We start from the raw sequence: 24,254 nt of genomic DNA, 5'->3' as shown, positions 1-24,254 counted from the left end.
TTAAACCAAAAGCTCCATCAGCTCAGGGACTGTATACACTTTGCATTTTAACTGAATTTCTCTCTGGACATAAGCTGCCTACTGTTCTCTCTACCCGAACACTAGCTGCTACTTACTCCTGCACTGTACAGTCTGGGTTTGTAAATAGCATCTTGTATTTTTTTCATGCTGCAGATCAGACTTCTGTGTAATTCACATTTCTGTTCTACACCAGACTCAGAAACACTAAAGTATTTCATTACCCAGCTGTTCGAAGTCCATCTCTAGTCCGTTTCTCAGGAGCGGGTTACAAAGCCAATATTCGGACGTCTTCTCTTGAACAGAAGAGGGAGGGCCTTGTAGCATCCCTCCCAGACATCGACCAATTGCCAGGGCTACAGACCTCTCTAGGTCCAGAAGCCACGCCCAGTCATGTGACTCTACTCCAACAGCATTATCAGTCACCTCTGACAGCTCTGGGTATGGTAGGGTTAAGCGGAGTGGGGAATAGGTCAGTCATCTCACAGCTAATGTAGCTTCAGTATTATCTCATATTCTTACACAGAAAGACACTTAAAAAGACTTTCTAGGACACACACTACATGCCAGAAGTTGGAAACAACAGTAAAAGACTAATATAAATATTTAAATAATCTTTCATTTGGGGCATGGACTGTTTCTGCATTTACCTGCAGGTGTTCCCTCTAGCTCCAGTGTCTCCAAAAGGCTGGTGTTGGGCAGGTAGCAGTTAAGCTCATTTAGTTGCTCCAGTAGAGACAGCAGGTGAGGCAGAAGAGGCTTCACCACAGCCAGAGGCAACAGCAGTAGAGAGTACATCACCTGACACAGGAGACTGCCTGCTACTGAGCCAAACAACACCACTGTGTACACACACACACACACACACACACACACACACACACACACACACACACACACACACACACACAGAGAGAGAGAGAGAGAGAGAGAGAGAGAGAGAGAGAGCTATAACATACATAACATATTTTAGCACAGTATAAAACTGGAGTAAATGTGAGTATTGTATGCAAAGATACAAGGATATATTAAATAATAAATAATAAACAATAACATTTTCTAAAAAATACTTTTTCATATATATTTTTTACATTTATGATTTCAAACTTATAGACCGTACCGTATTATTATTATTATTACTATAATTATTGTTATTATTATGGATGTCCCAATCTGATTAAGTGGGTCAGGATTTGGTCCAATTCAGGCATATTTGAATGGATCGGGTATCGGCTATTTTAATTCCAATATAGTTCTGAGTCTTTGCTTTAACCACAATGTCCAGAGCGCCATCAAGTGTCCTCTAGGTGCCATTAACAGACATTATTCCCAAATCACACACAGCACATTCACCCACTATAAACTAGTCATTCACACCAAGAGACCAACAACATATCAATCCAGAGTGTGTGCCACTATGCACACACAAACACACACAGAAAGTGACCTGACTGCAGTGTTGTACAGGAGCTGGGAGCTGACTGGTCAGGGAGTCAGACTGGATTAACAGTCATTTTAGGAAAAGTCTGTACTAAACTAAATCAATTAGTCCAGAATGTCTCATTATAAAAAAAAATGCTACTAAAAATAAAGTTAGTATTTATAAGCAGAACATCTTATAATGTTTATTATTAAACTGTGTGACTATCATTTATACACAAAATATAAGATTAGAACGGTCTCAGAAAGCAAAATAATCTGACCGGGGCATCTCTAATCATTATTCATGATTCCAAATGCATAAACAGCAGTAAATGTTTTCTTACAGTGTAGCTTATTAAGGACATGTTTGTCCAGGGAGCTCTCCTCCAGCAGAATGGTGGACCTCCTGAATGTTTCAGCAGCATATGGAAACAGCAGGCACAGGTGCTTATGGAGCAATGTCACACTGCTGTCATCCTACACAGAGGCAAACAAACACAAATGAACTACTTTTATTTTTCCCACTGGGTAAACACAATGGCACAGTAAAAGCGAGTGTCAGAAAAATGTGTCTACAGTCAGCAACTGCAACTAAGTGTTACCTACATTATTAATATAATGGTACCTCTGTATTTGTGTAGATGTAACAGTGGGCCAGCAGATGTTTGTGCAGAGCTGACAGCAGGTGGTGGAAGTGAGATGGAGCTTCAGTCTGTTTCTGAGCTGAACTGGGCTGCTGCTTGTCGCTGTTCTTCTCTAGCTCACCAAAGGCACGCTCCTACACACAAGATTCAGCAGAAAAGCAGTGTTTAATTTAAAGAGTTTAATTATAATAGCTGACTTAGCACAATGGCTTCCAGACACACAATTACCAACACCATAAGATGAAGTAGTTCATATAGTATTGAACATGGTCTCCTGCCTCAGCATCCTCAAAGCCAGAGCTTGAGTTTTTCCAAGACCAGCCACTTTTTAGTTCGTTTTAGTTAGTTATTTTTTTATTTATGTATATTTTTTCCAAACAAACTTTGAAACTATGTGTAAATGAGATTGTTCAGCAGATAATTACTTTTAAAAATGTTTCTTGATTGACTTTGTGTATCACCAAAGTGAAAAAATGGGTCAAAATGGGCATGGTGTGAACCCTTGTCAGGGTTGCATATACAGGACTTACCGTATAGAATCCAATGCTCAGCAGGAGGGTCTTAAGCAGGACTTCAGCCAGGTGAAGGTGGTCTGGGGCTTCAGTGCTGGAGGTAGAGGAGCCCGCAGACCTATCCGGTGTAGGGGGCAAAAGGCCAGTACTCAGATCCCCTGGTGAACTGTAACCCAGCAAGGAAGCTACATGGCTTTGCTCCTGGAGACTGTTCAGCACCATATCCAACTGCAGACGCTGGAGAGATAGACAAGATACACAGATAGACAAGGTCAGCAGCGCTTAAGGCAGTAAGGGATGAAGGCAACTTCATTTTGAAACTAACATTGTGTATCTGAGGAAGGACATTATTTAATTTATCTTTGCAATAAAACACATCACATGAATTTTACAACTAAGACACAAGCAGGTGAACATAAATCCAGTAAAAAAGAAGAAGAGCTTCTCATTCTAAAGAAAGTAGGTGAGATCTTGTGAGCTAGTCTGAGGAACAGAGCTGGGTTCCAGGTTTCTCCTGGACGCCCCCAGTCCAGCCAGCACAGCGTGGATGTGTTCAACTCCATCAGCAGCAGCAGCAGCAGCTCACCTGATTTACCAAACCAGCTGTTGGAGGAGAACTCTAAATAATGCAGTGGTGCAGTGGTGGCTCAGCGGTTAGAGCGCCGGGATATCGATAACAGGGTTGTGGGTTCGATTCCCGGGCTCGGCAAGCTGCCACTGTTGGGCCCTTGAGCAAGGCCCTTTACCCTCTCTGCTCCCCGGGCGCTGGAGTTGGCTGCCCACCGCTCTGGGTGTGTGTGTGTACTCACTGCCCCTAACACGTGTGTGTGTGTGTGTGTGTGTTCACTACCAGATGGGTTAAATGCGGAGGACACATTTCGCTGTACAGTGTACACAGTACAGTGACAAATACGTGCACCTTTACCTTTACCTTTAATGCAAGACTTTACGAGGAAACTTTTTGGAGTGTTTTAATGAATGATGATGGAGAACCACTACGACTTTCTGCGTGAATGTTTTTAGTGTTTATTCTAATATTAGTGTTTTTTTAAGTGACTGGATAACTAAACACCCAGTTCATACATAAGTATAAATACGTCCACACCTACACCTATATACATGTGTGTGTGTGTGTGTGTGTGTGTGTGTGTGTGCATGTACCTGTCCTTTAGAGAGACTCTCCCAGCTCTCTGGGCCCTGAGGTAGCAGTGAGTGCAGCAGTTCTGTTCTCTCCCTGAGAGGAGGCAGCAAAAGAGACGCTCCTATCGACAACGTGTTCATCACCGCCTACACACAGGCACAGATACACACATACAGATTTAACACCAAAGCTGGTCAATGACTCATTTTCATCTGCTAGACTACAGAAATGTGAGTGATGACTAAGCCTACATTGTTTTACAAAAGCTGTCAAATATAGCAAACAGCAAAAATGCAAACTACTAAAAGTAACCTAAACGTCTGTAAGCTCCCCCTCCAACAGGTCTTCTTTTAAGAGGATGCATCATTATATGTAAATACAGAATTACAAAGACTTAACGGGTGTCACTGCTTTACTGTTTAAACTAGTAGTAGTAGTAACTAGTAGTTACTGAGTGCAGATGCTGAGAGCTTTGAGATTTAGGTAACTGGAAGACTGTTAGAAGCAAAACCTGCTGTAATGATTCGGGCACGTTGGAGTCGATGAGTCTGAACAGGAGGTTCCGGAGGGGTCTCCCCTGAGCTCCGAGAACAGTAGCCCCCGTGCCTCCTGCATGGGCCAGGGACAGGTGGATGGACAAGAGCTTCATACACAGCAGCACAAACTGGTGATGCTCCCTGAGAAAAAGGAAAGTCAGTGTTAAAAGGATTAGATTGGGCTGACCTTCATGCAGAACTGGGCCATATGTTCCCCCATGTAACAGTGTGTGTGTGTGTGTGTGTGTGTGTGTGTGTGTGTGTTTGACCTTTCATCCCGGTGTGTGATTTTGTGTCTGTGTGCATCTCAACCCTGTCTGCAAGTCTGTGGGGTTTCTGGACAGTAACATCATCATTCTGGGCACAGAGTCAAGATAAAGGCTTCTGGAGCAGCTCACTACTTCCCTCCACTAAACACTTACTCAAATCCAAGCCTTGCTATAGACACAACTACTGTTTTAGCTATTCTACATTCTGAGGTGAGGAAGTGAGGATTTAAACATGCAATGTGTATAATACAAGAACTTATGTAGACACTAAAAGCATTTTGAGAACAATCTCCACGTAAATCTTATTAGATTAGACGTTAATTCCAGTAATTCAACTATTTAAACTGATCATGTGAGAGCAGGGGTGGGGAACTCTGGATTCCTCCTTTTTTTCTGTTCAGGGAATACTATGTGCAATATCCCACCCCCATGTGCAATTAAGAGTCTTTTGCTGTAAATAATATTGTTATTGCTCTTTTAATTCTTATTTATATTGTGTATATAGTGTAAATTATTTATCTAAATTTTTGTAACTGAGTGTCCTGCTATCCCTTTCTGCTGTTACACTGTGAATTTCCCCACTGCGGGACTAATAAAGGACTATCTTATCTTATCTTAAGCGCCCCTGACTCAATTAAACTTTGAATTAACCGTCAGGTTTAGCAAGTGTGTTGGAGAAGGAAAATCAGCAAACTGTGCTGGACACTTGCGCTTGGTTCCCCACCCTTGATTTAGAGGGTGACCTTCTGAACCTACAGTCTAGGACAAGTGTGAGGTGATCATAACATTTGGGATTTGTTCAGTTTATGATAACAATGGGATCACTTTAAGCTATGAGCTGTAAAGAATTCAGCACTTTATAAACACATCTGGAATCTGATCTAGACCTTCTGACAAAGAACAAATTTTAGACAATTCTCGAGACGATATTGGTGAGTTTTTTAAGAATACCAACTGTTCATAAAATGTCTCTTAAGAACATACCCTTACGACAATTTCTGAGGAATAAAATTTGATCTTAACTTGTATCTTAAGTGTGACCTTAGCAAAAATAACATTAAAAAAGAATGTCTTTCTAGGCCTGGGGTCACGAGTTTAAATCCTGAGCCATGCCGCTTTGCCATCAGGTTCGGAGTCCGAAAAAGTACAATTGGCAGTGTTCTCTTCAGGTGGGTAGGTGGTGCTCTCTCACCTCATCACTCTTAAAGTGATGCTGGCCAGCAACCAGGGACCCAACACTTTTCTCAGAGCGTGTCGGCTGCCCAGCGGTGGCAGTTTAAAAAGAGAACTGGCTTTGCATGTATCTGAAGTCCTTACCCTCATAATGTTGGTTATAGGGGGAGCTACGTAAAGGTGGGTTATTTGGTAGTATCACATAGTGATGAAAAGAAAGAGGGTGGGGTGTTCTTAAAACACTTTAAACTCTGCCCCTGCACAGCATCTGAACTGCAAGAGATAATTTCAATCTCATTCTGATCCCTATCCAACCTTCAAAGCACAGCAAACAAATATTTAAAGGGGACAACACTGCTGTTATTCCGATAGCGTTTTCGTTTCTCCTCATCAGTCAGTGCTTTGTTTAGGGAGAGTAGAGAGTGCAGGCAGAGCAATCACTGCAGTCCACACATTCTAGTCCACACATGCCAAAGCAGGCAGGCAGTCAGCTGGTCTGCATTCTACACCAGAATGACAACAGAGTCCACGAACACTGACAGCAGCCCAGCAATGCAGTGGATCAAGCCCACAAGCTCCACAGCCTGTGCTTCAGCTGTCATTTTACAACACTGCCACTCAGCAGAGGATGAAGCAGGGTCACCTCACGACTTATTTTTAGGAAAAGTCCATCGTTTTCAGAGACAGTGCTATTTATGTTGCAACAGAACCAGGCTGTCTTTCACTAGAGATGGCACTAAGCAAACAGTCTGAGTGCTGAAAGCTGGGAAGACGCTAGTGAGAAGGAGGAAAAAACAAACAGCAAACAAACATCGCTAGGTGGAAAGTGTGTGTGTGAGTGTGTTGAGTACATCTAAGAGGGGAAAGATGCTGGATACAGGTCAGTGTTGGACACACTATATGGACAAAAGTATTAAGACACCTCCTCATTCATTGTTTCTTCCAAAATCAAAGTCATTAAAAAGTTTATCCTGTAAAATTGTTGGGGCAACTGTCTCTTGCTCTCTACAACATTTTGAAGCACTGCTGCAAGGATTTGATTGTATTCAGTGATTAGAGCGTTAGTGAGGTCAGGATGTTGGATGGTCACCACCCCACCTCATCCCCAACTCATTCCAAGAAGTACTGGATAGAGCACCACCTATTAAGCCAGAGCACACAGTTCCACTGCTCCACAGCTCAATTCTGGGGGGCTTTATACCTCTCTAGCCCCTGGCATTAGGCATAGTGACAACAGATTCTTGTTTATTTGCTCCAGGAAGTCCTATTTTATAGAGAATACTTCTCTGCAGTGACTTTATTTTGTATATAGACACATAAAACTGTCCATTCAGAACATGGTGCGTAAGGAGAAAAAAAAAACATTAGGATTAAAGCTTGCCAGAGAACACAGAAAAGGTGCCCTATTTACTATACAGTGCACTACTTTGAGGTTCATTTTGTAGAGGTGTCTTCAAACGTAGTGCAAATTGTCCAGAGCACTAATAATCCCCCTAATTAAATAGTATAAGACTATGAATATGTATTAAGACTATGAATTACTATAGAATATGTAATTCCTCACATTGTTTGGTTTAAAGATTTGCATGCAGCTTCTCTGAGGAAGACAGACGTTCAGACTGTTTAAGTGACACACTCTGCTGTCACACAGCAGTGACTCACACACAACAACGTGTCCAAAATCATTCACTATCTTGTTGAATTCTGGTCCTTATAATAAAGCTCTATACAATGATCAGGATTTTGGATATTTGGGTATGTTTAGGACATATCTCAGGAAAAATGTGCTTTGAGCAGAAGAACCTTCAAATCTCACCCATATGCACACAAAGTAGACTTGAGTAGTTTTAGATAAACAGTGCTTTACTGACTGATGTGATTGACAGTTTGCAGTTATTACATTTTCAAATAAATACAAGAAACTCAGTCTTACATAATCTATATATTGTAGCACAGTGAAGGAGCTTCTGAGCATTTTAAATGGTCTAATATTTTTATAGTTATTTTCTTATAACGTTTTTTTGTTTGTATGCATATTATATGACTCTGTTATTTTAACCATGATGATGTTTTGTGTTGTACAAGACTGTGTGTGTGTGTGTGCTACCTCTTTGAGGAGAAGGGTGCTGGGGGTGTGTCACCACCGATGCTGTCACAGTAGCGTTCCAGGAAACTGCGCAGGTATGTGAAAGTGCTCTCTTCCAGGTCCACGCAGAATGGCCTATGCCATGCCACCAGCTGCCTGTCTCACACACACACACACACACACACATACATATACATATACACAGACACAGTATGAATAATTCAGACTGCACTATGATCTCAAAGAACTGCCATTCATAATCCTGGACACTGTATCCATTACACTAATGCAGCAGAGCCGGAAACTCAGGCCAGATGGAGCAGACTGGAACTGAGCCACAGGAGCTAATTTCATTACCTTATAGAGGCCACCTAGCTCTGGCTTGGCCAAATTGTTATTATTATGACCACTAAGGGTATTATTAGTATAAGCAGCAAGAGTGGAAGGAGCAATAAAAGTGTTACTTTAATGTTTATTTTTTTTAGGGGGCAATATAGGACAAAATGAACTAACATAATATATAATAAGGATTCACTATACACTATACTGTTGCAGTTCTTGTTACCTGTCTGTAGGAACGGCTGTCCAAGCTAGGCTGTGAGAGGTTCCTGCAGTGATCTGTTGGATTGACACTCCCTCTAGACCAATCACCTTCTTAGGTTTGGTGATCGGTGTTGATGTGTGGCCCTGCCCACACTGGCCCATGGCATTATTACCCCATGCATACACCTCGTTTTCTGAGACAGAAAGGAAAAATGAATACATAATACAAAATAAATGCAAAGCCATACATTATACAGTATATGGACAAAAGTATTGGGACACTTGCTCGTTCATTGTTTCTTCCAAAAAAAACTCTCTACTGATTTAACTGTCTGTTATCCAGAGAAGGTTGTTTATCATATTTTGTAGGATAATTGCTGTGATTTGATTGCTTTCAGCAACAAGAGCATTAGTGAGGTCAGGATGTTGCATGATCGTCTCACCTCATCCTAACTCCCCAATTCATTTGGATGGAGCACTAGCCAGCTAGAATGGGTGTCCACAAACATTTTGACATATAGTGTACATACTAAATAAATGATGAGCGATGGTACTGTACATTTATGGAGGACATTTATGCTTTAGTACTGAGACTTGTATAAATGTCAAAACCAGTCAGTGGAGACCGCAGCACTACAGATCTACAGGTAGTGTAGTGCTCCCCTGCCCTTAAACACCCAGATATGGTCCCTAATAATTTGACAGTTGGCTAATAAGGCAATAATTCTACAGTGAGTTGGCTTACAATAACTGAATGCATACACTTATGATGTAGTCTCTGGCACTATTCTAGTTGTATTGGTTACACTAGTCTAAGCTGAGTAATGCATCTGCTTGGCTGAACAGTTCGGAACTGTGCATGTGTGTATTTTCCCCAAATTTCCAGATATTTTGGACTGAAAGGTCTTAAGCCAGATATTCTGTCAGTTTTAGATCACAGGACACTCTCAATAACAACAACAACAACACACAGCCTGGTGGTTTCTATTAGAAGATCTTGTTATTCCATTAGCATTAGTTGGTCTAGAACAATATTATGACTATTACTGAGAGAGGTCCATTATTTTGCTGTCAGTCTGTAAAAAACTACACACACTGCAGATACAAGCTGATTATGAAAATCACTTAATTAAATTACATTATCATTAATTAATTCAATTACAGAGCCTCCCCAGGCAAACTAACAAGAGCATAACACAGATAGGTCCTGACAGCCTGATGTTATTGCTGTGTACAACTAAAAAAGCAGTGTGTGAGAAGCTGTAATAGCTGCATGTCTTTCCTGCGTTCCTCTCACCGTGAGACAGCGCGAGGCAGTGGCTGTCCCCACAGGAGATGTCTATGATTTTCGTGACGCTCAGCTCCTCTATGAAACGGGGCCTGAGAGACGTGGTTTCTGAGGAGCCGCAACCCAGACATGAGCCGCAGCCCCAGGCAAACACCTGAAAAACAAGAAAACACATATACATAGAAAACCACAGACTCTTAACTAAATGTGGGTGTGCTGGGACAGCCAAAGTTAAGTCTAGTAAGACGAGCAAATCTGTGTCTGTCTGGAAACATGTGCTATATCATAATGTGTCAACTAAATATTGTCCCTGTTACAGAGTAAATCTTGTCTCTGAATTTCTGAACTACAGAAGCTAATAAATGTTAAAGTACATTTAGGCAGCATTATGCAAGAATTGGTACTTCTTGCTCTTGGGCTTGCCCTACAGTCAGGAAGTGTAATTAGTGCTTTGAGCCACCCGTAAAGGACATGCTTAACACATGCATCTCAGTTCATGGGAGCGCCATCCAGCAAAAATTAAGATGATATACTTCTTTTACAAGTATGTGGAGCATTACAATTATTTTGAAGTAGTTATTCGTATATAAAAATGATACAAACTGTTGAATTAACTTGTGTAAAAATAAGATTTTGGCAACAACATATGTAAATCACTTAAGAGAGTGCGTGTGTGTGTGTGTGTGTGTGTGTGTGTGTGTGTGTGTGTGTGTGTGTGTGCGTATCTATGTAATTACCTGCCCAGCAGAAGTGAGAGCCAGTGAGCACTGACTTCCTGCACACACCTTCCTTATGATGTAGCCATGTAGAGCCTCTATAACCTTGGGCCTGTACACACGGTTTGTGTCCCCATGGCCTAATTTACCTTCAATACACACACATACACACAGTTCAAACATATTTCACACTTACTAACACTCGTTTCCTCAATTTCCTGTTTGATTCAAATGTAACTGAGCAGCGGAGACATATCTCCGCTCTGTGTCTCGATCTGTAGTGTTTAATATTGTATAACATATCAATTGTGTATCAAAATGTACACAAATATGTAGCATTTAATGTTCGTGTGCCTCCTTCTTCAGTTTAGTCCCAGAACTACTTTGGCTAATGTAGCTTAACCCCATCAATTAGCAATACAGCACTTATTAGCAACACCAGCCTTGTAGATCCAGCAGAGACACCAAACATGTCTTGGCTATTTATGTACATTTTCACTTCCTTCTACAAGGTCACTAGAATGTATTCTTGCACAGATATGTCTTGCTGAGAGATTGGTATGAAGTGGTGATCATGTTTAGCAGCGGAAAAGCTGACCGTTGTCTCCCCCTCCGAACGACCAGACGATGCGCCCGTCTTGAGCCACAGCAATGGTGTGTGAGCTGCCACAGGCCGCCTGGCCCACCCCGCTGATGTCCTTCACCAGTGTTGGAACGTTCCGGCTGTGACTGTCACTGTGGCCTAGAAAAAGCGAGTGTAGAAGATAGTGTAAGAAAGAGAGTGAGAATATACTCCAACTGTCACGAAGCTCCTAGCATTTACATACAGTTTCAATTTAAAAGTATATATTACATCAACACAATTATTGTCATATATAACATATGTATCTGTACATACACACACACACATATACAGACTATGACATATAGCAAAAGAACATATTCAGCTACTTTAAGTTGCACCCATTGATGACATAGATGTGCAAATGCACACATACAGCTTGTCTAGTCCCTGTAGAAAAGGACTCTGTAGCGGATAAACATAAAGCATTGTTTTATAAATGCTTTATAACACAAATATAAAGCATTTTAACAGACGAACTATACACACACACACACACACACACACACATGTGCATGAGTATGAAAGAAAGAGAGAGAAGAGGGACCAACCAAGGCGACCGAAATCTCCCTCTCCCCAGGTATACAGTTCTCCATCATTAGTTACTGCTGCACTGTGTCTGTAACCAGCAGACACACACACCACCACCTAGGGAAAGACAAAAACACACACCCTCAGTCAGAAAATAGCACATACATGCAGCAAAAAGCACTAATACACACAGTCCACCTACACTTTATCCACCTTCTAGCTCCACTATACAAGTGTACAGTTATGTATGGACTGCAGTCCATCTGTTGCTGCTGCTACTTCTGCTTTTAACCAGATATTGTGTATGATGGACCACTCTCAGCACATGAGTGGCACTCATATGGTAATGGCATGGCAGTGTCACTGATGTGCTGAGAACACCACCTAATATAATATAGACTACCCAAATGACATCCATAATAAGAGCAAATTAGTGGTCAGAAAGCGACCACAGATTAAGGATGGCTAGTGGATGGCTATTACAAACTGTACAGCAGCCAGGAGGAGCTATTATTATTATTATTATTATAATATCGCTATTATTATATATTATAGCAACACTACTGCATTATAGCAGTATTTACTAGGAACTATTTCTTTAACAATGACTAGAGGGTGCCAGCAGCTTGGCTCAGTTTCACTTTTCCTCACATCCTTCTGCTCACACAGAGCGAAATGTAACACATGCAAATTAGGACTGGCTATTAGGGAAAGTTATCCAGTGTGTAAGCAGAGCTACATAAACACAGAAATGTTTAAACAAAACATCTGAGAAACCTGTCCAGATAAAATATATTTAAAAAAATATACACCACTCAAAAAGTCTGAGCACATTTAGATATTTACGGGTAATGTCTGATGTTTTTAATTAAAGCAAGAAACAGTACCTTCAAAACTTTACATTTTTACATTTACACTGCAAAAACCATTGTACCACCCTACCACATGGGGGGGGGGGGGTTGGGTGTTGATGGGATTCTGACTTATGATCTCCTCCTTGTCAGGCAGTTAGACACAGATAAAATCCTGACGATTTGTGCACCAAAAAAAGAACGGTAAGGTAAATTTACTCAGACCTACTGTGTTTGTGTGTAGTGTAATTTCACAGCTCTCAACAGGCACAAATCCAAGAAAGTGCTCAGCACTCTATTGTCAAAAACCTCCTAATCTAGGAACATCACGTAATAGGGAATTTCCTAGTTGCAGATGGGAATAATCAGTAAACAGGAGGAGGAGCCGAAGCCACAAACTACACACTACACTTAACAACACAATATCTAATCAGTTTCAGTTGCAGCTCATTTTTAGAGGCTCAACTCAATATGTATTATTGACCAAACTGAGATGCAGAAGTAGAAATGTAAGTTATGAGAACTTCTGACTGAACTCAAATCAAACCCTCTGTGCTTTTTGGTACTTAACATGTTAATCTTCTGCACAATCAACAACACTTTTATAAGACAGATATTCTATACACAGAAAACAAAGTTAAAAACCTCAAAGACAGTTTGTCCTTACCTTGCCCAGTAGGGGTCCCTGTATGATTTTGGGGTATTTCTGCGTAGCGCTGTTTCCATGTCCCAGCTTGCCGTAGTCTCCGTCCCCCCAACTGAACACCTCCCCCTCAGCAGTGACTGCCAACGTATGGCCATCCGAGCCTTTGGAAGAGGAAACCTTCCTCATGGTGCGTGGTGGATCCAGTACCAGCTTCTTTGGAACAGACTGATTGTTGGAGTCTCCCAGGCCCAGACGCCCATAGCTGCCTTTCCCACAAGCCCTTACTGAACCGTCAGCCGATACAGAGAAGGTGCAGTACTGACCTGCCTCAATCTGCAAACAGACAGATAAATATGAATATATTACAGATCCAACTTTTTTGGAGCCAATGTCTGTTGTCCGTTAAGGCATTTCACTTGCATCAATTTAATTGATTGTAACAAACAATCAACATAATGTACTGAATAATAATGAATTTACTAATTTTGTATTTATTCAGATGATTCAGACAATTTATTTTATAGTCAGTATTTAATTTAATGAAATACGTTTTTGGAATTTTTGGTGATTTTACTGCACTGCTATCCAAAGGTCTATCCACAGATTTGTTTTTTTATGATGTTTAGGTTGAAGGACAGTGAGGATCATATGAAAACCTTTAACTTGTGAACTTGTGCCTCTTAAGGTCTGATTGTGTATTTTGAGGTACGCTTAGAATCATTATCTTGCTGTAGAAGGAATCCACTTCTCATCTTAAGCCTTTTTTTTTTTACAGAAGGTGTAATGTTTGCTTCCAGAAATAAATTTGTATTTGGTATTTAATTTTATCCATTTTTCCTTCTATCAGTACAACGTTCCCTTTGCCACTGGTTGCAACACAAGCGATTTACTCCAGTGTTAAACAGTTTGTTTCATTAAATTTTAATTATCTGGTCTTTCCTAATGATGACTGTGAAAAAGCCAATCTTGGAGTGCCCAAACTTTTGCATGATACCCCTTTCCATTATTTCACTCTATACAAAACAAGTAATACACAGATTTTAAGATGTTCCATCTTTAAGTCTATGGCTTCTGGGAACTGGTACATCTTCTACTTATAACGATTCAAAGAAACAGGCATTTTGAGAAAAGGTGCCCTAAATTGGGAATGGCACTGTATGTATTGTGGCTCTACAAATTTTCACAAATAGTGTTTGAAGGCAAGTGACCGCTTACATAAGTCTGGTAACACTTGGAGTCTGTTTTTCTTAAATGTGTTAATGAATGTTGCATAAATGCATGCATTATTCTCTCCAAGATACTAGACACTGCATTTCACCCTAAATAACTGCTGACCAGAACAGCGCAACGAGCAGGATATGTCAGACTGAGGCTGATGGCTCTGTTGTGTGCGAACTGCATCAGAGCAAGGGTAATGGCTGTTAGATAGAAAGGGTTTGATGTTCCAGAGCCAGAGCTCACAGGCATAATGATGCAGAGGATTTACCGTCTGCTGTAGGACCAAGCTCTCAGACAGTTAAAGGAGACAGCACTGCAGCTTTGAATGTACTGCACAAATAAGTGCAGCAAAAAAAACAGCTTTCTGTTTACCCCAAATGCAGTCCAGTCAAACAGCCAGACCATGACATACTGTGTGTTAAACCTTTAAACATGGAAAGGAATTTCAACAGTCAGGGTTCCTTTTAACACATGCAGACAAACTAATTTGGACACACCATTTGTGCATCGCTGAAGCCCTGTGCCAGTTTGGGCTGCAAGATCTTCTCCAGAGTTCCTTCGGCCAGCTGGTGACTGCTGTTACTGCCCCAAACATAAACCTTCACTGCATCACCCTCAGAGCCAGGGGAGGATGAGCCCACACTGCATGAGCACAGGCAATTAGACGCCAGAGCGCAAATCTAAAACACAAACAAAAATGGAGACAAGAAGAAAAAAACAACAATACATTAAAAATGCAATTTTAAATATCTTTTTAATAATTACAGCAGTATGTGAGAATTATTTCTTGAGGTATTTCTTGCTCTTAGGCTTTGAGCCACCACTAAAGGACACACTTTACGCATCTATTTCTGGATAAGCTGAAAGATACAGAACGGTCACTGACAGTAAAAGAAGCAAGTGGACTGATGCAGTCAAGTACATATAGCAGAAAGTATATGACGAGCGTTTTCCAGCCCCACTTCACTAGAGTTACATAGTGCAGTTAGCAGCATGTCAAGCCCGGAGCAGCAACAATTACAGGTCAGTGGAGCATCATAATTATACGAAAGCTGCTATTTTAAGGTACACATGCTACATAATGTTGCTTTACAACATAATCATGATAATAATTAAATGTTACATACGAATGTATGTATTCCAATGTATTAAAAAAATTCATAATTCCTGAATAATTCATAGTACTTACTGAAAAACAAGTCTAATAACGAGTAACTGAATTACCAGCTTTTAGTTAACTTGTTAAACGCACTGCACAAATACTGAGTACCAAAGAGAAACAAAAAGACTGTGGCTATTTTTCCTCATCATGAAAATTATGTTTATATTCTTCCATCTGAAAAACATCAGAAGAGCCTGGCTGAGCATGCCAGGGATTTCGGCAATGTTCATTGCACGTCAGATCATCAAAGTCTTGTAAATAAAGCAACAACATAAGGAAACTGTGGGAGGCCTTCATCAAGGCCAAGAGCACCACGTGCGAGCGCGTGCACACACACACACCTACCTCTTCGAAGAGACAGAGTGCTACGTGTGAAAGACTGCAGAGTCCATCTGCATCCTTCTTAAGCACCTGAGTGTTTACGAAGTCTCCGCGGAAACCCTGTGAGTATAAACAGCAAACAACAACAAATCTCAGTAAGCTAAATGGTACAATATTAATTAATAGGGGTTTAACGGTACACAAAAGATTCACACCTCTGTGTTCGCTACAAGAAAAACCCATAACAAACATAGAAGTTACAGTTTGTTCCATGTAGTACGTTATAGCGCCCCCCTGGTAGCTAAAAACGCAGACACATCGACCAATCCACCATGATTTCATAAGTTGAAATAAACTCATTTAAAAGTCATTTCACTTTAAAACAGAACAGCAAGATAAAGAATAGAGTAAAGACCAAGCGTACGAGTCACACTCTCTACATGCGGCAGCAAGAGGGATAGAGATGAGAAAGAGACAGAGGGAGTCGAGCAGGAGACCTTCAGGGTAGTACACGTGTATATGTATATGTGAAATTACCATATTTTCCATAACAGAGTGTGTACCGTTATACCTTTATTAATTAAGCATTACTTTATCAAATATAGATCAAACAAATCCATGATTCATGCAAACAACAATAACTGGGACAAATACTGGATACAGGCGTTTAATGATGTAAATGATAACAGTATACTTTACTACAACGTTTTAAGCACACTTTTTTGTTTTTTCCAGAAACTATAAAGCAAATTTCACATTTCTAGTTAAAATTACTTAGAAATACTATTCTTTGGTTCTGAATGCATATTTATTAGAATATAAAGACCACGCCCAGACCGTTAGGGGTCTGCCTAATGCATTTGGATGATTGTTGAGGAGTGTTTTAACAGATTTCAAATTTCAAGTTTTGTAATACACAAAAAAATGCAATACATCAAAATGTGTCCCCAGGGGCTCAACAGTAATCATTAATGTACTTACAAAAAGTGAGGCAATGTGTGTATTTTTTTTTTAAAGTAAATTCAACATTTACAACTGTACAAAACAGTACCAGTTGTTGCATGTTAATTATCCATATATCAGGCTCTGCCTACAGTTTTACCGAAAAGAAAAAGGTCTGTGTAGTAAAGCAGTGTCTGGTGATTAAAGCTGGCTTTGAAATCACTCTAAATGTGCTGCAGTACTTAATGCAGCATCTAGTAATGCAACACATAAATCTTGTTCTGTAAAATGTCGTTCTTCAGTAGGGAACAACAGTGGCAGACTCTACACCATTAACAGTCTTGTGGCCGCCAAAGCATTCATCATTGATTAAGAGACAAATAAATCTCAGAAAAGACAAACAGCAGGCCAAGACTAGCTCCAGTCCAGGGCTTTCAGAATCAGGCGGGCGGCCAAGAACTCCCGGTCAAATGAAAGGCAAAACTGGATTTAAAGGAAGGAGAAATGTTGGGCCTTGCTTGCTGTCTTTGAGATGCACAGCAGTGGAAGGGTGTGTTACACAGCTCACTGAAAGGACTAATGCTTTAATGGACCAATAACTGTGGAGGACACCAAGTGCTCTGTTAAGGATAACAGTGGTTACTGTAATTTTACACTGTGTATAGATTGTGTGTGTTGGGAAGGTGAACGTACATCCATTTTACATACAGTGTCCATTACACAGATCATTTGACATCCATTACACGTCATTAGTCATTAGCCGTCTGTCTTCCATTTGAACAGCATCAGTTTACATTACGGTAGCAGGGCTGGGTGATTGTCCAAAGTGCTTTCACAGTACATTTTTACACATCATTTTATATGAGTGATGTAAATTATTACACACATATCCTGAAGCTCAGTTCTAAGAGTATTATTTGGTATTTTTTTCATCACTGAAAACAGCTAATGCAAGGAAACCTAAGACTGTCCTGCCTGTTTGAGTAGTTTTGTGTTAATGGATAGACTTTTTTCTTTTAGTAAAGAGTAAGTAGGTGTACTTTAGTTAGTAAAAGCTGCACATAGCTACCCAACGTCCTGTAGTCAGGCTTAATATATCATAAAGCCTTATCTGCTGCAAGATCTGACAAAACACAATCTTACCGAATACTGCCTCATCTGCTGCAAGATCTGACTGATCAGCTCGTAGCCCACACCCGAAGGCTCAGAGGAGGAGGTGGATGGTGAGGGTGAGGATGAGGATGAAGATGAAGCTGATGTTGCCAGCGCCACCTCCACCCACTCCAGGAGGAAGCGTAAGGATCCTCTCTGCACAGCCAGTCCCAGCAGGAGTTCCAATGCCAAACGCCGACCAGCCTGGTCTGCCCAGGACCCACTTACTGCCGTCTTCTTCAGGAAGTCGCTCACCTTCACATGCGAATATTTAAAGAGAAATAATCATATGTTTGTGCTGTCACCATTATTGGAAAACCTTCTATGTCCATTTCCTTACAACAATGATGTATGTATATTCCATTTTACTTCATTTCTATTTGAATTTATTAACTGAAGTTTCCTATTTTCTTTGGATAGTAGGACCAACGCTCAGTTTTCAATCAAGGATCAATTAACTGTGTTCTTATGTTATTGTTTTATATTATCTTACCTGTGCCAGGCAATCCAGACCCACTGATGGGATTTTGTTCTCATTTGCCAATGACAGCGGGGGCAGGGCGGCCAGAACGGAGGAGGCGGTGCCCAGTACCTCATTACAAAGGGCGACATCAGGGGGGTCCTCTTCCAAACTCTAGGGGAGAAACAAAGAAAACAATATGCAAATCTATAAACTTTAATCTTCGTCCTGACAAATACAGGCTATTCAAATATACATGTGCTCTATGTGGAATTCTCGGTTAAGCATGTTACCATTACACCCACCATAAAATCTTTAAAATCTCCAAAATACAAATTTACATAAGGCCAGACAATGATGAGACACGCACTACATGTCCAAACGCTTTGTTAGGTTTTTTTTAACACACACTAATGCTAGGTGTGGGCTAGAGGGGTATAAGGCCCCCCAGTGTAGAGCTGTCAAGCAGTGAAACTGTGTTCTCTGGAATGATGGTGCTCCCTCCAATCCACCTTATTTTCCATGAAACACTGGGGGTGGCCATCTTTGTTCACTTTGTGTTAGAACGTCCGGTGCAACAGCGGATTCACTGTGATAATAAACATTTAAAATGAGCAGTATAACATGCTCAGTTAGAGGGAGTCACAATAATTTCGCTTGAACAACAGCCTTACTAACTACAACATCAGAGTGCTGTGGGATGCCATACAACAATAATCGATCAGGCCGATACCGAATGCCTCTCAGATTGGCAGATACCAACTGAGTGTGGGGCTGGACGCCACCTTAACCTTTCCAGGCATTTCTTGGTAATGGATAATCATGCAGGACTTCTGTAATGTTCCTGCATTGTCTCTCAAAGTGAAATGCATATTGCTTTCTGGAATCAATCACATTTAAAACGCCTTCTGAACTCCAAGCATGAGGGCCTGTGAATTCCCATACAAGCAGAACTGCACTGTGTCATTACTCACTGATGCTCACTTCACTGGGCTGAGTGACGTACCAATGATGGGCCCAATGACGCTCACACAACCATGACATTCTGTCTGTGCATGTGTTTCTACAGTGGCTTTAATTGGGTGCTACAATTACTTGTGATCACACTGTAGATGCAGCAACTTGCAAAATATGGATCTTACAGTATTATCTGACCAGCTCTCAGAATCAGCTACATTATTTGCTGATCGGCAATCGTACATCTGGTCTGAAAATCAGACAATACAGATATATAGCCGACCAATCCTTAATATCTCTAATCACAATAATGGCTTGTGCAATACTGACATCACAGAAGGCTTCAATATGCATATAAATCCTGTAACCAATAACTGTGCCATTTGAGCATTTTGACCAAACACGACTCTTTCTATGGGTGTTTTAGAAAATCAAGGTGTTCTTATAATACAAGAAAATCGAATTACTGTCTTAGAAAGAATACAAGCCAATTCTCACCCATTACTCACTGACCACACACTGCAGGGCACTAAAATCCCAACATATAGTAATATAACCACATTCCTTAGGATTTGACCTGTATCAGGCAGCCCTATTGATATTGAAATGGTATTTTCTTCCAAGTTACTCTGCAAATCCCCACCCTTACCAGCCGCCCACGTTGCCAGCTTTGTCTCAGCAGAGCGAAGAGAAGACTCAGCCCTGTCCGCACGCCCATTTCAATCAGAACGTCCGTGCCAGACTTGGCCCTTGATCCGGCCACCTGCCATGACTCCGAAACAGGCTCCAGGGCTCCCCCCTCTGCGCCGGAGGAGGAAGAGGAGGCCGGTTGCGGTGGAGGTGGGGTGCGAAAGCGGTCGTGATACTTGCTGTGGAGGGCATAGTACACCCTCTGGAGCACTGCCAGCCTGTGGTGAAGGGACAGGGCATAAGGCGTGCGGGCGAGTACGCGGTGGGCTAGGCAGCGCTGGCTATGCAGCAGAGCCGACAGGTACTCCTCCCTTTCCTCCTCGGCGCTAGACTCATACTGAAAGTCGGGCAGCCGTGGGCCCATCAGGTCCTGTACGGGCTGAGCCAGGCCCAGCACCTCCTTGTTTTGGAGCAGCTTGGAGTAGAGGGAGGTGGCACCGGAGCGTGTGGCCGTTTGTACGGTGTCCTCCGCCGCCCAGGAGCTGTTCAGGTGCTCCTGCCACTTCAACATCACGTGGGTCTGACAAGGCACCATCGCTGCACATTATCCTCACGCACACAGGGGGCACGCAGCTGGGGAAGGAGAGAGAAAGAGAGAGACAGGTAGAGAGCATGAGGCAGAGAGTCAAGTAAAGGCTTATTGTCATTTAGGGATTTATATGTGTCACTTCACTTTTGTTGTCAGTGTTTCTCAACCCTGGTCCCAGAGGCACGTTACCCTGCACATTTTAGTGCTTTTCCCTGCTCCCAGTACACCTGATTAAAACAATCAACAAGCCGTTTCAGAGTTGCAGGGGTGTGTTAAAGCAGGGAATCCACTAAAATGTGTGGGACAGTGTGCCCCCAAGACCAGGGCTGAGAAACACTGGTCTTAATAGCTCTAAATAACATTAAATAGCCTGAATTTGAATGCTGGGTTGGCACAGCTGGCCACTTTATGGTTCTTTATGATGAGGGTACACAGCAGTGGCCTACTTCAGGCTGCATTCACCTTGAATATGATACAAACGTAAACCATTAGAAATTAGATGAACAGAATTCTAACACAAAGACGGAAGAAACAAACTTGCGAAAGTGGGCGTGGCGGAATTAGGTAGATACTTTTGGGATGAGTTGTGCATGAGGTGGGGTGGTGATCATCTAACATCCTGATCTCACTAACACTTGTCACCTAATGCAATCAAATCCTCAAAGCAATGCTCCAAAGTCTAGAAGACAGCATTCCCTGGACAGTAGAGACAGTTAGCAACTCCAACAATAGCAACAACCTTTTTTAATAAAACAAAAGTATGTGTCCCAAAACTTTTGTCCTTATAGTGTATGAACACTGAAAACAACACAACAAGCTATTTATTTACTTCTACATTCAAATACAGCCTAGAATTACATTTTTCAACATGGGGAAAATGAAAGTACTTCAGACTGGTGCATTTTACACCCCTACTGGCAATCCTCTCATCACTGGGTGTTGAAAGGTAAACAGAATATCAGAACCACAAAGCTATATTTCCCACTAAACAGCAGCAGACAATAGGAAAAGATGACCACAGCACAACAGCCTAAATTAGCCTCACAATACACTACAATAAACAATACAAGCAGTTCAGGTCAATAGACATTATTACAAAGCAAATGTACGTATATGCACACTGTTAGGTGTATTGTTCAACAGTGTAAACTGTATATTTGTCAACATGGTACTCAGAAAATACTTTACCTTTTCGGAATCAGAGCCTAAAAAACACTACACATGCCCTTTAGTGAACCCGAGTGAACAACTATTTTGCAGGACTAATGAGCAGCAGTACAATGTCAGAGTAAACAACACCAAGTAAGGACTCACAATCCAGATTTCCCCACACTAGGCTCTTGGCAAGTGCGTAACAGACCTGGAGCATTGCAACTACAGCACACACAAACACAGCCAGAGGCTATTTCCCCATCTCCCCCGACAAAAAAAGACTTCTGCCCTACCAATGATGATGGTGACGATGGCCACAAGGAAGGATAAGGTCACTAGACCTCACACTATTTAGCATTTTGACGCAGTAGGCAGCAGACTTAGCCATAATCTAGTACAGTATCAGTCTCCAACTTACTCAACCCTCTAAAAGCCTTTTCAGGACAAAAATACAACTCAGCATGGGCTGATATACCACTGACATGTTAAGCAGCTCGCTTATCACCTCCAGAAAACCTTCTTCTTTATTATTTTTTCACATATTTAAATATATAAACATTTGATAGTAATTTCTATCAGAGATGGAGGTAATACAAGTACACAAATAAAACTGAAGAAACGTCTTTTAAAAAAAACATTTAATGCAAAATGTAATGCAATTAGGGCTGGCCGATATGGTAAAAACACTATATAACGATATTTATCACGATACATGTAAAGAATACAGTGGTATTTATTCAACATCTGCTGAACGTCATCTAATTAAACCAGTCTAATTACACTGTTGGTAATCAACATGCCTAGAAAAGCATACTGTGCATTACGATAACATACGTTAAACATACGTTAAAATATTGTCATATTGCCCAGCTCTAAACGCAATTAATGCATTCTTGTAGGGGGAGGGTGAAAACACCCCCACGTTTATTTCCACCTCAAATTAGAATAAGGTGCAGCACATCAGCTGCAAATGATCAGAACATTGTTAAAGAGAATTTGGGTATAAACCTACGTTCATACAGCAGGTAAAGTGGCCCAAATCCCAATTCTCTGGCCCAAAAAATTCTCTCACCTACCTTTGGCCATGTTTGGTCTTTATACCACCCTTTCTCTCAGCGAATATCCTGATGTAAGAATAGCCAGATCCAAAGAGCTCTCTGAGGCTTTAGAAAGAGTCTGGGGATGGATTTGAAAATATCTCAGAACTATTAGAAATCAGTCCTAGCAAGTTCAGCTCAAGAACGGACCATGAGATGTGCAAGGACGTCTCCACTCAAATCCTAAAATGTCTTCACAAAACCTACAGGTAGCTCACCGCAGCTGAAGTCAATGTACAGCAGACCAAACAAGTGTAATTTTCATTGGAGGTGTTCAAGGAAGAACAAAAACAAACAAAAAAAACATCATCAGGTCAAGACTAAAGATTGCCAGAGAGAACCTAGGGCTTCCAGGACTTGAACAATGTGCTTTGGACAGAAAAATCTAAAGTCAATTTATCTGCACAGTAACAGAGGACACGTTTTGCACAAACCAAACTGAACGTGGAAATGCTTTGCATGCTTTGCTGCAGCAGGAATCCCCTATTCATTCTGAATTCTTTATTTAATTAGCTAATACATGAGGCCATGACCCTACAAATATATCACCTTTATCCAGAGATTGCTTGTTTTAAAGACCAAATACTGACTTGTCCATGTTTCTATACAAAGAACAAAATATTTAATGGGATGTTCTTGTATATATAAATATCTAATATTATATCATATTGTCATGTACATGCTATTCTCTAAATATAGTCATGTATATTGTCTCATTTCTCTCTCTCATATATATATATATATATATATATAAAAATATATAAATTGTATAAAAAATAAATAAATAAATAAATGACTGAAGGGCCTCCTGAAGCCTGATTTTTGTCCACACTTTTGTCCACTTAACAGCAGACAACAGATCACAAAACAGTGTCTAAAATCTTCATGATCAGAAATCAAACGTAATCATCACATATTAGTTATATTAGTCATAGGTTAAAAACTAAAGATGCAAATTCCAAACACAAAATGTGTGTCTTGCTAACCGGGTCTGAGGTGAGTGGAATTTTTCCTTTTACTTTTCAGTCTTGATTTGCGACTGAAGGATGCACTGAGGAACAGAATGCAATGAGAATTTTATTAATATTTGATATTACATTGATTTTATACACCGATCAGTCAGACAGTTAGGCAGCAAGTGAATCTGAGAGGGACAAAGGACAAACTGTGATGGCTAGACAAAAAATATCATCATGCAGGTCTTATGGTTTTTTTTTTTCTGCCATACTACCTACCAAAAGCAGTCCAAAACCACAGGAACCACCTGTGAACCGACGACAGGGTCATGGGCACCGAAGGCTAATTTATGCGATTGAGATCATTCTGAGTTCATGCCTCAAATTGTCAGATCTGTAATGGCGGCACAAAGGGAACCTACTCGGTATTAGGAAGATGGTACTAAGGTTATGGCTGATCAGTGTATACTGTATTTGCGCAGAAATTATGCACATGATTACATCGAGTACATTCAAAAGTGTCATGTTTTCAGTGTAGTGTGCAAAGCTAGTTTTCAAACGTTACATCTATTATTAGCATGGTAATCAGCGTGTTCAATGATAAGACTAAAAATACTCAC

The 24,254-nt window shown here is 40.9% G+C and overlaps 1 protein-coding gene across 8 annotated transcripts in view; it reads right to left on the bottom strand.

Moving 5' to 3' along the window:
* Positions 1 to 24,254, bottom strand: part of LOC140539822 (probable E3 ubiquitin-protein ligase HERC1) — an 86,055-nt gene that overhangs the window by 52,484 nt on the left and 9,317 nt on the right. For all 8 annotated transcript variants that reach the window (XM_072662608.1, XM_072662613.1, XM_072662607.1 and 5 more), the window contains exons 2-20: positions 19,860 to 20,473; positions 18,287 to 18,427; positions 17,785 to 18,048; positions 15,724 to 15,819; positions 14,714 to 14,896; positions 13,020 to 13,331; positions 11,522 to 11,618; positions 10,947 to 11,090; positions 10,370 to 10,497; positions 9,642 to 9,786; positions 8,367 to 8,538; positions 7,823 to 7,957; positions 4,249 to 4,414; positions 3,758 to 3,883; positions 2,615 to 2,833; positions 2,066 to 2,218; positions 1,785 to 1,917; positions 669 to 860; positions 243 to 455 (exon numbers count right to left, since the gene is read on the bottom strand). In XM_072662608.1, coding sequence (XP_072518709.1) covers positions 243 to 455; positions 669 to 860; positions 1,785 to 1,917; positions 2,066 to 2,218; positions 2,615 to 2,833; positions 3,758 to 3,883; positions 4,249 to 4,414; positions 7,823 to 7,957; positions 8,367 to 8,538; positions 9,642 to 9,786; positions 10,370 to 10,497; positions 10,947 to 11,090; positions 11,522 to 11,618; positions 13,020 to 13,331; positions 14,714 to 14,896; positions 15,724 to 15,819; positions 17,785 to 18,048; positions 18,287 to 18,427; positions 19,860 to 20,435 — 3,595 coding nt within the window. In that variant the 5' untranslated portion in view covers positions 20,436 to 20,473. The remainder of the gene's footprint in view (positions 1 to 242; positions 456 to 668; positions 861 to 1,784; positions 1,918 to 2,065; positions 2,219 to 2,614; positions 2,834 to 3,757; positions 3,884 to 4,248; positions 4,415 to 7,822; positions 7,958 to 8,366; positions 8,539 to 9,641; positions 9,787 to 10,369; positions 10,498 to 10,946; positions 11,091 to 11,521; positions 11,619 to 13,019; positions 13,332 to 14,713; positions 14,897 to 15,723; positions 15,820 to 17,784; positions 18,049 to 18,286; positions 18,428 to 19,859; positions 20,474 to 24,254) is intronic.

This window comes from Salminus brasiliensis, chromosome 18 (assembly GCF_030463535.1).
Source record: "Salminus brasiliensis chromosome 18, fSalBra1.hap2, whole genome shotgun sequence".
NCBI lineage: Eukaryota > Metazoa > Chordata > Actinopteri > Characiformes > Bryconidae > Salminus > Salminus brasiliensis.
Note: the sequence above shows the minus strand (reverse complement) of the source record. Positions and strands in the feature narration are given on the sequence as shown.